This window comes from Mesoplodon bidens (assembly GCF_964165515.1).
Source record: "Mesoplodon bidens genome assembly, chromosome: 2".
Taxonomy (NCBI): domain Eukaryota; kingdom Metazoa; phylum Chordata; class Mammalia; order Artiodactyla; family Ziphiidae; genus Mesoplodon; species Mesoplodon bidens.
The window spans coordinates 154,872,610-154,886,680 of NC_138177.1; the positions used below are offsets into that span (position 1 = coordinate 154,872,610).

The 14,071-nt window shown below is 53.6% G+C and overlaps 1 protein-coding gene across 2 annotated transcripts in view; it reads right to left on the reverse strand.

The window, feature by feature from the left end:
* Positions 1–12,106, reverse strand: part of LOC308613222 (bone morphogenetic protein 8B-like) — a gene marked incomplete at its 5' end in the record, with an annotated part of 31,523 nt that extends 19,417 nt beyond the window's left edge. For both annotated transcript variants that reach the window (XM_081226348.1, XM_081226347.1), the window contains one exon: positions 11,764–12,106. In XM_081226348.1, the coding sequence (XP_081082474.1) occupies positions 11,764–12,106 (343 nt within the window). The remainder of the gene's footprint in view (positions 1–11,763) is intronic.
* Positions 12,107–14,071: the final 1,965 nt, after the last annotated feature.

The window sequence follows — 14,071 nt, forward strand, 5'->3', positions numbered from 1 at the left end:
AAAAAATAGTTGGAGTGGGTGAAATAGGTGAAGGGGATTAAGAGGTACAAATCTGCAGTTATTATAATAAATAAGTCATGGGGTGTAATATACAGCATAAAGAATATGGTCAATAATATTGTAATAACTTTGTATGGGGACAGATGGTTACTAGACTTACAGTGATCATTTCATAATGTGTGCAAATGTCAAATCACTATGTAGTATACTTGAAACATAATATTATATGTCCACTATATTTCAACTTAAAAAATGTAATTATCTTTTGCTGGAGGAAGAGAACAGAGACAGAGTGTAGGAGACAGGCATGGAAGCCAGGCCTCTCTGAATGTCCCTTGCTTTGTAAATTTTGTAAATATTTCACATAAGTATAAAACAAGAATAATTCAAAAAACAAAGAGTAATACCTAAGACTAAAATGCAGAATAAAGTAAATAAATGGTGGGTATATTGAGTTGGTGGCTTACCCACACAGTGAGGAATTATTTCAAGTTATTTTCAAACAGAGTAATTTGACTGTATATCCCTAGTGGGATAGCTTAAGGACAAAATAAACTAAAAATAAATCTTAATTTTTCAGTAATCATATTGCTATGATGATGTTATTCTACACCTATTATACGTGTAGGATATAACATATTTATATATACAATATACATAAGTTATATATATATACTTGTAGGATAAAGTAAACGACTATCATATTAATGTTGTTAGGACCAAATTATTCAGTGCAAAAGAAAATAGAAATATAAAATATATAAAAAAAGAAGTTAAGTAAATCTATAATCCTAAGCTTGAATTGGAAATATTAGTTTGAGGGATAGATTGGGAGTTTGGGATTGACATATACACATTGCTATATTTAAAACAGATAACCAACAAGGACCAACTGTATAGCACAGGGAACTCTGCTCAATATTCTGTAATAATCTAAATGGGAAAAGAACTTGAAAAAGAATAGACACGTGTATGTATAACTGAATCACTTTGCTGTACACCTGACAATATTGTTAATCAACTATACTCCAATATAAAAAAAAATTAAAAAAAAGAAATATTGGGCTTCCCTGGTGGCACAGTGGTTGAGAATCTGACTGCCGATGCAGGGGACACGGGTTCGTGTCCCGGTCCGGGAAGATCCCACATGCCGCGGAGCGGCTGGTCCTGTGAGCCACGGCCACTGAGCCTGCGCTCCGCAACGGGAGAGGCCACAACAGTGAGAGGCCCGCGTAGCGCAATAAAAAAAAAAAAAAAGAAAATTTTGGGGACTTCCCTCATGGTCCAGTGGTTAAGAATCCGCCTTCAAATTCAGTGAGCGCAGGTTTGATCCTTGGTTGGGGAACTAAGATCCCACATGCCGCGGGGCAACTAAGCTCGCTCGCACAACTACTGAGCGGGCCACAAAGAAAGAGGAGCCCGCACGCCACAGCAGAGGATCCCACATGCTGCAATGAAGATCCCGCGTGGGGCAACTAAGACCCGACGCAGCCAAAAATAAAATAAATAAATATTTTTTTAAAAAAAGAAGAAGAAATATTAGTTTGGGGAATTCCCTGGTGGTCCAGTGGTTAAGACTCCACACTTCCATTGCAGGGGGCACAAGTTTGATCCCTGATCAGGGAACTAAGATCCTGCATGCCACCCGGCGCAGCCAAAAAATAATAATAATAATTTTTTTAAAAAAGGAAATATTTGTTTGAACTCGTGATTTTTTTCTCTTAGAAAATACATATTCCCTAGCTCTGTCCACTGAAAAAGCCTAGAAATGGTGGCCAAGGAGGGACAGTGGGGAGCTCTAATGCCCCGAGTGTAGTCTCTTTTTTTTTTGTGGTACGCGGGCCTCTCACTGTTGTGGCCTCTTCCGTTGCGGAGCACAGGCTCCGGACGCGCAGGCTCAGCGGCCATGGCTCACGGGTCCAGCCGCTCCGCGGCATGTGGGATCTTCCCGGACTGGGGCATGAACCCGTGTCCCCTGCATCGGCAGGCGGACTCTCAACCACTGCGCCACCAGGAAAGCCCCCGAGTGTAGTCTTAAATGATCAACTCCACCACAAGGCACCAGGGCTCTTAGAGAAATGACCCATTTCTGACCCAGGGCAGGAAACGCATAAGCACAGCCTGGAACATCTCATCCCAGAAGGCAAGGAAGCTCCCTGAACCTCCTAGGAGAAAGTGAAAAGTACTCTGAAGCTAACCTGAAGAGGCTTCATAAGAGCCATGGAAGGGACAATTTGAGCATCAGAGATAACTGTAATAGATGGAAAAGTATCACGTATATTAACATCCATTAGGTCAGCAGCAGCAGCGTTGGTCATCTTTGGACAGAATTTCTCAAACTTGGCACTATTGACATTTTGGGCCAGATAATTCTTTGTTGTGGGTGATAATTCTTTGCTGTGGATGACTGTACAGTGTACTGTAGACTACTTAGTAGCATCCCTGGCCTCTGCACACTGGATGCCGGTGGCACCACCTTCCCTTCCCCAGCTGTGACAACCAAAAATGTCTCCAGATATTGCCAAATGTCTCCTGGGAGACTGAGAACCACCGCCTTTGCAGAATGTTAGGAATCAATTCACTCTTCTAAACCCTGGTTAAATGAGGGAAATAAATAGTCAAGTCTGGAGGAGGAAGAAAAAGCAGTCGCTTGAAGAGGTGTTGGAAGAGCCTTCCAGGCAGATGAAACCACAAATGCAAAGGCCCTGAATCTTTGAGAAACATCCAGGAGGTCCACAGGGCTGGATTCTAGTGGTCCAGGGTCTAGGTGTCCAAGATGAGGCTGGAGTGACAAGCAAGGCCAGTTCATGTACAATAAATCCTACTTCTCAGCCTTCAAGAATTCATCACAGTGATTCAAAGAAGTTCTGTGACCTAGGAAGAATTTAATAAAGTTCAACTCTTGCTGATGCTATGACACTTCATGACCCTGTGAGGTGGGTTGGAAGCCACTTGTAGTTTCTTGAAGCCAACAGAGACTCTTGACATCCAGCTCCATTGAGATACCTGAGCGGTGAGGGATGGGCCCAGCACTGGGGACGCACAATGCCACTTCTGGTTCCACAGGTACCTTCTTTTCTACAAAGCTCCGCTTGGGGAAGCAGTCAGAGTGTTTACTTTCTTAACCCTTTATTGTGGCTCTAGGAAAATAAGCAGTTTCAGACCCTCGGCCTTCTCCTCCAGCCTCTGATAAAAAGGCCTCCAGATCCCACATTTGCAGGAAGAGCCTGCCGGGGGCAAGAGGCAGCCTCCACCATCACGGCCACCGTCCATGTTCTGCCTTCCCACGTCTGAGGGCTGCACCCTCCACAAAGGCTAGATCTCCAGATGTCACACCCTGTATCCGCCAGCCTGACACCAATAAAGGCTTGGGCTATTTTTGTGCCCTGGACCAAATTTAGAGTCACTGAGACAACCCAAATCTGTCTTGTTTCTGACTAAAATTTATCTTGTTTCAAAAGACACCCTCTTCTTCCAGTTCAGCATGCCTATTAAGAGAATGGAATCTGCTTCCCTGGTGGTCCAGTGGTTAAGACTACGTGCTTCCACTGCAGGGAGCTTGGGTTCGATTGCTGGTTGGGGAACTAAATGCCACATGCTGCACGTCACAGCCAAAAAAAAAAAAAAAAAAAAAAAGGAAACTTTGACAGCCACCTATGGACTGGACTGGGAGAAAATATTTGCAAATGATGGGACCAATAAGAGCTTAATTTCCAAAATATATAAACAGCTCATACAATTCAATAACACACACAAAAAAAACCCCAACAAACAACCCAATCAAAAAATGGGCAGAATACCTAAATAGACATTTCTCCAATGAAGACATATATCCAATAGACACATGAAAAGATAATCATCATCACTAATTATTAGAGAAATACAAATCAAAACTACAATGCAGTACCACCTCACACTGGTCAGAATGGACATCATTAAAAAGTCTACAAATAATAAATGCTGGAGAGGGTGTGGAGAAAAGGGAACCCTCCTACACTGTTGGTGGGAATGTAAATTGGTGCAGCCACTGTAGAGAACAGTATGGAGGTTCCTTAAGAAACTAAAAATAGAACTACCATATGATCCAGCAATTCTCTTCCTACGCATATATCCAGACAAAACTATAATCTGAAAAGATACATGCACCCCTATATTCACAACAGCACTATTTACAATAGCCAAGACATGGAAACAACCTAAATGTCTATCAACAGATGAAAGGATACAGAAGATGAGGTATATATATATAAAAAAGAACAAAATAATGCCATTACAGCAACATGGATGGACCTAAACATTATCATACTAAGCAAAGTAAGTCAGAAAGAGAAAGACAAATACCATATCACTTATACGTTGACTCTAAAATATGACACAAATGAACTTATCTATGAAACAGACTCACAGACATAGAGAATAGATTTGTGGTTGCCAAGGGGGCATGGGGGAGGGAAGGATTGGGAGTTTGGGATTAGCAGATGTAGACTATTATATACAGGATGGATAAACAGCAAGGTCCTACTGTATAGCACAGGGAACTATATTCAACATCTGTGATAAACTTTCATGGAAAAGAATATCAAAAAGAATATATATAACTGAATCACTTTGCTGTAGAGCAGAAATTAACACAACACTGTAAATCAATTATACTTCAATAAAGTTTTTAGAAAGAGAGACAGAATGGCATCTTCTGACCGGACAGTCCTTCCTGCCCTCAAACCCTTCCCCAGCCCCTCAGGGCCCATGGGAGGGTCTTACGCTTGGCTCTGCTGTCCAGCCACCGCCCCTCACCCACACAGGCTGGCCCTGCCCATCCTCACGGCCTCCTGGGCCTTCTGGTGCAAGCACCCTCCCCCTGGAGTCCCTCCTCGAAGCCGCTCTCTCCGGGGTTGCCCCATTCAGCCAAGTATAGAGGCTACTTTCTTCTCGGTCCAGCTGTGAAAGCCCCCTTGCTCGCCTCTGACCCCACACACATCAGCCTGCCGGTCTCTCCCTTTCCCTGTCCCGGGGGTCCCCGTCCCCGGTTCATCTGCCCTCTGGGCGGTGACCAATTTGAGGACAGAGACTGAACAGTGTGGGGTGGAAACGGGAGGCCTCAGCAGTCTGCTCATCCAGCCCCTCGTGCCCCGGGGGCCCAGAGAGGGGATGCCCGGCCCCTCATCCCAAGAGCTCCTGGTCCCCAGGACAGCGGCTCCGCATCCAGCAGCGCAGCCCCTGGGCTGGGGCGTCCTGCTGGTCTGGGAGTGGCTTCCGCGTCACCGAGGGTTTCCAACCCAAGCCACCCACGTTTTCACTTTACTGTGGGACTCGCCTCCGTTCACGGCCCAGCCCCCGAGGTGGAGGACAGGCTCCCTCGGGGCCCCGGAGGCAGATGGGCTGGGCCCGTCTGGCTGGTCCTGCCGGTAACAAGGCCGAGGGGCCCCTCAGACCTAAGGAAACACCCAGGTCTCCACGGCCCGTGCGGGTCCCGAGTGAGCTGCAGAATCCATCACCTCCCGGTTCTGCCTCTTCAGGGCTTCCTCCCACCCAGGAATCTCAGCGCTGCCCAGAGCAGGCCCCCCGCTTCACTGCTGGGGGTATTTTTAGTCAGTTCTCATTACTGACTCTTTCAAGAGCTGTTTCCATAAATGGCTCTGTGCTTATAATTACTGGTCCAGGCCTCGGCCGGCTTCAGAGCCCAAATTGAAAGGGAACAACCTGCCCACTGCACCACATCAAGCCCGCCAAGGCCAAAAATAGATCCAAGGAGATGTGAGCAAGAAGGATGCGGTTCCTCCAGTTCAAACCCAGGAAAGACCTGAACTGTGGGGCTTTCCAGAAAGACGTGGTCACGGTGACACATCCCCTCTCTCCCGTGGAGAATGGGTGCCCGTGAGGAGCGGCGGGTGTCCTCCCACCCTGTGCCTCAGCCCTGGAGGAGCCCCATTAGTGGGCAGGGAGGGTGGGGGACACATTCTTTTGTGGGAGCTGGAAAGGCCTTCGGGGCAACCCTGCATAGATGGGAAACTGAGGCCCAGGGGAGCAGGGACTTGCTGGGGGTCATGTGTCAGGTTAGGGGCCTGGATTAACCTGACATGTGAACTTTGCAGACTTGGAGCCCATGTAAAATGAGTGGCCCTGGACTACCTCTGGGTGGCAATTCTGAGATGGGAGGGTGGTCACCTGTTCACAAGATTCTTTCATGAACAGGTGGCTAAGAGGTGGCCTGCTGAGGCCACTGTCCTCCAGGCAGGGGCCTGAAGGGACTCGGGTCCCAGGGGAGGGACAGGGTGTCTGCAAAGCCTCCTTCGCCTGGCTCTGGGCACTCCCTGCTTTCCCACTGCCTTCCTCTTTCCCTCAACTTTGCCAGGCTGCCCTGTGGCCATGCGGGGGAAGGGGTTACAGTCTGGGGGTTGCCATGAGACGCATATTTGGTCCCTGTTCTCAGGTTATTCATGGTTTCCTGGGGAGTAGCAGAAAGAGGGGTTAGATGTGCCCCCAGATCAGACAGGCAGAATCCTAAGGAATCCAGACGAGCAAGGCTGAGGGCTCTAATCATGGAAGGAGTCTGTCTCTTCGGGGGTGGAGCAGTAGGAGGAGTGAGACTTATGGAAAACCCTGCCCGTTCCTTTTTTTTTTTTTTTTTTTTGCGGTACGCGGGCCTCTCACTGTTGTGGCCTCTACCGTTGCGGAGGCTCAGCGGCCATGGCGCACGGGCCCAGCCGCTCCGCGGCATGTCGGATCTTCCCAGACCGGGGCACGAACCCGTGTCCCCTGCATCGGCAGGTGGACTCTCAACCACTGCGCCACCAGGGAAGCCCTGCCCATCCCTTTTAAAAGAAGAAATGGGGGCGAGTATATTCTATGCAGAGGGTACAATGTGAGCAAAGGCATGGAAGTAGGACGCAATATATCAGCTCCCATTTATTATTCTCCTACCGTGTGGCAGGCATGAGGCTGGCCTGACTGCATGTTTCACTTAGTCCTACACAACCCTGGGAGGTAGCCCTTATGAACCTTGTTTTAAAGGTGAGGAAATGAGGTGCAGAGACTTTAAAAGGAAACTGTGTGATGTCTCACAGCTCCCCAGTGGCAGAGTCAGGATGAAAATCCAGGTTTAATATATCCACAGAGGAATGTGTACAAGCACGTCCAGATAGCTTTATGAACAACCAAAAATTGGAAACAACCCAAATGTCCCTTAATAAGAATGGTTTGCAATGCAAACAACTCATTTATATGAGAACAACATACATAACAAAAGCATGGATGAATTTCAAGAAAATATGTTGTGTGAAAGACTAGACCCAGAGTAGGTACTGTATGATTCCATTCACACGAAGTTCAAGAACAGATCAAAGGAATGTTTTGTGATAGAAATCAGAAAGTGGCTGCCTGAGGAGATTGGCTGGTAGAAATAGGGTTCCCAGGGGCACTCGTGTTATATGTTCCTCTGTGGTCTGAATTTTGTACAATGAGCATGCATTATTTGTAAACCCCAAAGCAATAAAGACACTTTAAAAACAGGATTCTCAGTTTACAACACACATTCAACACAGTCACATTCAGCAGCATGTACTGCACCTTAATGATGGGCCCTGGGCCGGGGGAGAGGCCACTTCGGTGTAGGCCAAGAGCAGAAGATGTGCAGGCAGGGACACGACCAGCTGTGTGGCCTTGGGAAAACCACCTAGCTTCTCTGAGCCTCACTGTCCTCTTATTAAACAAAGATATGACAGTAATTGTGAGATGAAATGAAAGGACGGACATGGAGGTTCTGGGCATGTGGTCACCACTGGGTGTCATCTCACACAATCCCTGAACAGCCCCTAGCGTGGGTACGGTGAGTATCTCCATTTTACAGAGGAGAAGACTGAGGTTCCTAGAGGTGGACTGAAAATGCAGATCACACTGAGAGCAGTGGGTGGAGTCAAGATGCAAATTCTGTTGAGTCCCAGGTCAGAACCCCCAGCCCAGTCCTGCCTGCCCTCCCACTGTCCATCCGCTCCCGGTTTCCAGAGAGAGGCGTCACTGTCTAGACCACGTGACAATCACCTTGTGGCTGATGTACTGTTATCTGTCTCTCTCTCCCACTGGAAGGTCAGCTCCACAAGGGGGGACTTAGTTTCATTCCCTGTTATATTCCAGGAACTAGAACGGAGCCTGGCACAGAGCAGGTGTTACATGACAATTTGTGGAGTGAATTCAGGAAAATATGTAAGAATTGCCTACTAAAGAACCAAAGAAAGTGACCCTGGGGCTCACGGAGGTGAAGGTCAGGGGGCTGAGCAGGACCCGGGCCAGGTCCCTCGCTCGCACTGAGCCCTGTGTCTCCCGAATCCAACAGCCTCAGCTCATCCCCACCCCTGTCCTCAGCCACCCAGGATCACGGGAGTGAATTAGTCCAGTCCAGGGAAGGGTCAGGACAAAAGTGAAGACGGCTCATCCAGTTCTGACTACACTTCTGCCTGCAGTGCTGTTTGTGCCTCAGTTTCTCACTCTAGAGCATGGGCACCTGGTGCTCCAAGGAGAGGAGGTGGAGAAGGGCTCAGGAGGAACATGCAGAGGTGGTCTCTGCTGCCTCATCCCTCCCTCAGGGCTGGCTGGGCCGGCTGAGGCCCTCGGGGGTCCAGCCAGTCACACCGAGCTGGGCGGAGGGATGGGTGGTGGTGTGAGAAGCTGCCTCCCAGGAGCCACAGGGCCGGAGCTGGGAGGCACCTCGTTTTTCTGACACCATCGCTGTGGACTGGACAGGAAAGCAGAGGCCCAGAGAAGGGAAGGGATGTGGCTCGGGACGTGCAGGAGTCCACGGCAGGCCCAGGAGGGACAAGAACCTGGGCGCTGCCTCCCAGATCAGGGCCTCCTCCCCTGAGCTCAGGCGGCACCAGGGACAGGCTCTGTCTGCTCCTCGAGGGCACCGGCCCCGTCACTGTGTCCTGGCCAAGGGGAGCCAAGAGTCCACAGGCGGAGATCGACAGGCAGGCCAGGCAGGGCCCAGCTCTGACCGCAGCCTTGGCCCCCAACACAGGCCCTGTCAGTCACGACACGGCTCCTAAAGCATCTGCTCAAAAGCAGAGGCCTGACCCCTGGACGGCAGGCCCAGGCCTCTGGGTCCTACAGATGCCACTGACGGTCAGGGGCCCAGCAAGCACCAGGCCCGGCCGGCTGCTCAGGAGCTGATGAGGCCAATAGCAGAGGTGGAGCTGGAGCCAACAGGTGTGGGAGCCTTGGCATGGGCGCTAACGCCACAGCAACTCTGCTGTAAGACCCCACTGTGGTTCAGGGGCCGCTGACATTCAGGGGCCTGGAGCCGGGGCCTCCAAAGGAGGAAACCATCCTGGTAGGTTCTAATCCCCCACATCAGCCTAGGTAATTACCAGTTAAAACTACTCGAACTGAAGGAGTTTTACTAGTGCAATTAGTACGTGAGAATAAAGAAGGCCCTCAGACAGCTGGCTGGACTGCCCACAGGCCAGGCTTCCACTGAACAAAGATCTGCTTGTTAATCCACAGCGTCAGAGGCCTTAGATCTTCATGAAACACACAGAGGTGGTGTGGGAAGAAACTGGGATTTGGAATCCACAGCCTGGATGATGCCATGGACGTGCTGTGTGGCCCTGGTTTGGTTATTTAACCTCTCTGAGCCCATGAAATGAGGCTGGTAAAACAGCTTCACAAGTTGCTGCATGGAAGAAATGAGTATTTATAGGACTATGGAACTTCAAATGCTAGTTTTTATTCAAAAACAGAAACACCTTTGGTTGACTTTAAAAATCTGTTTCTGGGTTTCACATGTCTATAAGACATGTGGGGACATTTCCATCACATCCACACCAAGGCTGAGCAGCAGCTGGGAGGGTCTGGTATCAGCACTGACCAGGGCCAGGTTCACCCTAAAAAGGGGGCTGACTTTCTGCCCCTCCCCCTCTATCAACCTATCACACAACAACTCTGAGGATGGATCGCTAGGAGCCCCATTTTACAAGGAGAGATCTGAGGCTCAGAGAGGGCAAGGGACTTCCCTAAGATCACAGAACAGAAGCAGGAGGGCAACCAGCTCCTCCTGAGCTCAGGGTGCTGCTTGACTCACAGCAGCAGCTCCCACCAGGGCTGTGCACCCCTTGCCCCAGGGGATGCTGGGGGAAGAGGGACATGGGCTAGGCGGTGACTCACTCAGATGGACGGCTCCCCTGGAGGCATTCTCAGGGTGACTGCATCCACAGCTCTTCTTGGTCCTGAGCCCGGGGTCAGCATGACCCCAGCACGGAGCTCCAGCCTCAGTTCCACATGTGGTCGCCACCCCTGCCCTCTAACCAGGAAGGTGGCATCTAGAACCCGCCAGCCCAAGTCCTGTGCCTGGCACTGGGCTCTCCATAGAGGTTAACAGCTGCCTCCTGCTGCTCGCTCCCCCACCTGAGCCCATCATGAGCTCAGGTTTGGGGGGACACGGGCCTCCTTGAGGCAAATGGCTGAAGACCCACAAAACTTACTGTCACTCTGACCCCTGGGTTCCTCTGCTGAAATCCCTCTGAAAGCTCTCTCCACCTTGAAAGCCTGCCCTCCTGACACAGAAATGTCACCTCCTTGAGCACTGGATGGAGGGCCAAACAACCTGGGCCTGTCCTGGCTTGGCCACATAGAGGCCACATTGTCCTGAGCAAGACACTGCCTCTCTGAGCCTCACTGTCCTCATCTGGGACATGGGGGTGAATATCATGTCGCTAACAGGGTTGTTGGGAGGGTCAAGAGCGGTGCTGTAGGTGAAGGGAGGCTGGTGACCATGGCAAGGGTCCTCTCCCTGCTCTGGGTCCCAAAGCTTCTCCCCACCTGGGGCTGAGCTGTAGTCCTTGGGTCCCCAGGTCCAGCCTAGTGTCTGCCTCAGCCCAGACTCCTGCCCCTCACTGGCCACAGACAGGAGGCAAAGCAGATGGGGGACATATGTTCATGAATGTAGATTAAAGAGAGTTTAGTAATGGAAAACGTTAATCTTTGAGAACTTTAAGGGGTAAATGGCTCCACGATTTGGAGTATAATTTCTGCAGAGAGGAAAAGCTGGGCTTTACCTGGGAGGACAAAGAGGGTCCAAGCTGCCCATCAGGTCATTCAATGGCCTGGACACTCATGCCATGACAAGCCAAGTCCCGGGTGTGAGCCCAGGGTGACGAGACCACAGTCCCTGCCCCGCTGAGCTCAGAGTCTACTCCTTCCCCACCGTCCCACCCCCCAGCAGCACCCCACCCCCGGGTGGCCCAGGGAAGAGGCTGCTGTGGACTCAGAACATCTGGGTCCTCATCTCGACTCTGGTGCTTTGATGACGTGACCAGGGTTCTCCACGCTGAACTTTGTCCCTCTCTTCAGTACCGCCCTTATCAACGTGACGGCATCACAGCCTCTGTTTACTCATCTGTCCCCCCAGGACGAGACTGTCTTCCTGGCACTGCCCGCGTCCCCCGACACTACATGAATCTTACCATCGGGTGTGTTTGGCCGCGGGTGCATGTACGCCTCTGGGACTCACATCCCTCATCTGTCCCTGCCGGATCGGCAGCTCACCGACCCCCACCCCCTGAGACTTCGCTGCCCTGACCCGGGCGGTTTTCCCTCCCGCGGTTCCTTGTCCACGACAAGGGGATTCCCCGTTCCCAGCAGGGCGCTCGCCCTGCCCGAGGTGGCGCACACGCCCCCGCAGCCCTCGCTCAGCCCCCGAGGGGCCCCTCGGCCCGCCGTCCCCCACGCGCCTTCACGCTAGGTCGCCGCCGCCCACCCCGGGCCCGCTCTCACCCATGTTGACGAAGCTCATGACCAGGTCGGCGCGGCCCAGGAGCCGCTCGGGGGTCCCGCCGTCCTCGTCGTCGTCGCCGGCCATGGCGCGATACAGGTCCAGCATGAAGAGCGGCGCGGACGCGGGCAGCCGGGAGGCGGCGGGCGGCGCGCGGGGCCGGGGCCGGGGCCGCCCGGGCAGCCCGAGCACCGCCAGGATCTCGCGCTGCAGGTCGCGGCGCTCGCGCGGGCCCAGGCGCCGTTGCGGGCAGCCGGGCGAGGGGCGCGGGACAGAGGCGCCGCCACCGCTCAGCGCGCACAGTGCCAGGCCCAGCAGCCAGAGCGGCCCGGGGCGCGCGGCCATGGAGGGACCCGGGCGGCCTCACCGCGCGCGCATCCGCTCCCGGCCGGGCCCGGGGCTGGGGCCGCCCCGAGGGCGAGCGGCGGGACGGGCTTGGGGCCGGCGGGACGGGGCGGGCGTCCCCCGCGAACGCAGCGCGGTCCCTAGAGCGCCCGGCCCGCGGCGCCTGTCGTGGCTCCGGGTAGTCGGATGGGGCCGCACCTCCTCGGGCAAGGGCTCCTCCGGGGACCGGGGACCGTTGGCTAGTCTGTCTGTGCCGCCGCGCCAGACAGTCCTGCTGTTGCCGAGGCAGCTCAGCTCAGAGGCGGAGGGCGAGCTCCCGCCGGGCTCCGGGAGGCGCGGACCCTCAGTCTGTGCCGCGCGCCCCGGGCCGAGGTGGCCTCTCTCAGTCCAACTTGCAGCCGTCGGGTCCCGCCCCCTCCGGACCCGACCAATGGGGGCACAGCGGCGGGACCAAGGCCAAGGAACAGACGCCCCAGGAAGGGGCTCTGGATGCCAGGTGTTGGCGACCGTGAGATGCGACCCGCTGGTAGGTGGTCGGCGAGAAATCCCTAGCCCCGCCGTCGGGGGCCTCGCGGTCGTCCTGGGCTCCCCTCCCGCCGCTGGCCGCGCTGTCGGGCGGGCGCGGGGACTCGGCCTGGTGACCCAGGGTAGTGGAGCGGTTCGGGGAGATCGGACCCTGCCCTCCCGCGGGGCGTGTCCTTGATCACCCTGCCCGGGCGGCATCCCAACTCTCGGTCCGGCCCGAGGAGTGACCCGGCAGCCGCTCCTGGTGCACGAATGTCGCTCCAGGACCGGAAATGCCTCAGTCGGGTCTAGAGGTAGAGGGGCCCCGTGGGTGACAGGCAGGCCCTAGGGTGGGGCACATCCCTCTGCCAGCAGCCGGGCCCGGGTTCCCAGCCACCGCAGCTCCTCGCCGGCCTCTTGGCGCCTTCCCCGCAGTCCCCTTGCGTGCGCCTCTGCGAGCTCTTTCCCGGACACCTGACGCCGGCTCCGTCACTGCTCCTGGCGCGCCCACCCGCCTAGCTTCCGCGCGCTCCCGGCTGGCGCCTCCGGCGGGCCGCCCCGGCAGCTCCAGCAGCCGCACTGCCACCACTAGGTCTGGCTGGGCGCACTTAGGACCCCGGTGCCGGTCCAGCCGCGCGCGGGATACGCGCACCCGCTTCCCGCCTCCCGCCGGTCAAGGAGCTCTGGTGCCGTTCCTGAGCCTTTGCGCATCTGAATTGTCACGGCCCTCAGCGGCTTGCGAGAGAAGACTCCTCACGGAAACGCCTCCATTGACTAGCCCCCTTCTGCACACCCTGCTCTTCCCTAGGCGCCTTCTCACCGCATTTATTCGTTTATGGTTAAGGCGCTGCGCTGAGGGGAAGAGACACTTAGACTGAGCTCTGAAGGCCGGAAGGAATTGTTTGGGATGAAGGAAAGGTCAGTGGGAGGAGAATGTTCCAGGCAGAGGAAATAGCTTGTGCGAAGGCCGAGACTCCCAGGAGCATAAAGTGGCAGGTGACAGTGAGCACTGTCCATGTGCCAGCCGTGTTCTGTACCATTTCTTCAGGCTCACACGTTGTCATAGGGTAGATACCTAACCGCCCCTCTCCCACCTCATTTAACAGACGAGGAGACTGAGGCCCACAAGGGTTAAGGGACTTCCCTCAGGTCACACAACACTGGAGGTGGGCTGCAGCAGGTGGGCACATGCAGGTGAGCTGTTCAGTGGAGGCTGGAGAGCCTGGGGGGCAAATGGCCAGGTGAGGGGCTCTGGACAGCAGATGGTTATGGCGTCCCAACGTGGGTTCAAGATTAAACTTCAAAATAAAGGTATGATGTCCAGTAAAATTCACATTTCCCCAAGATCACTTCAAACTTAAAAAATATCAAATCTTAAATCCAATCATTTGCTGGTGACTTAAGTCCATGCCTAGTCTTCCTTTTACTCAACAGGTAAACCTCCACCAGGCTGCTAAAGCT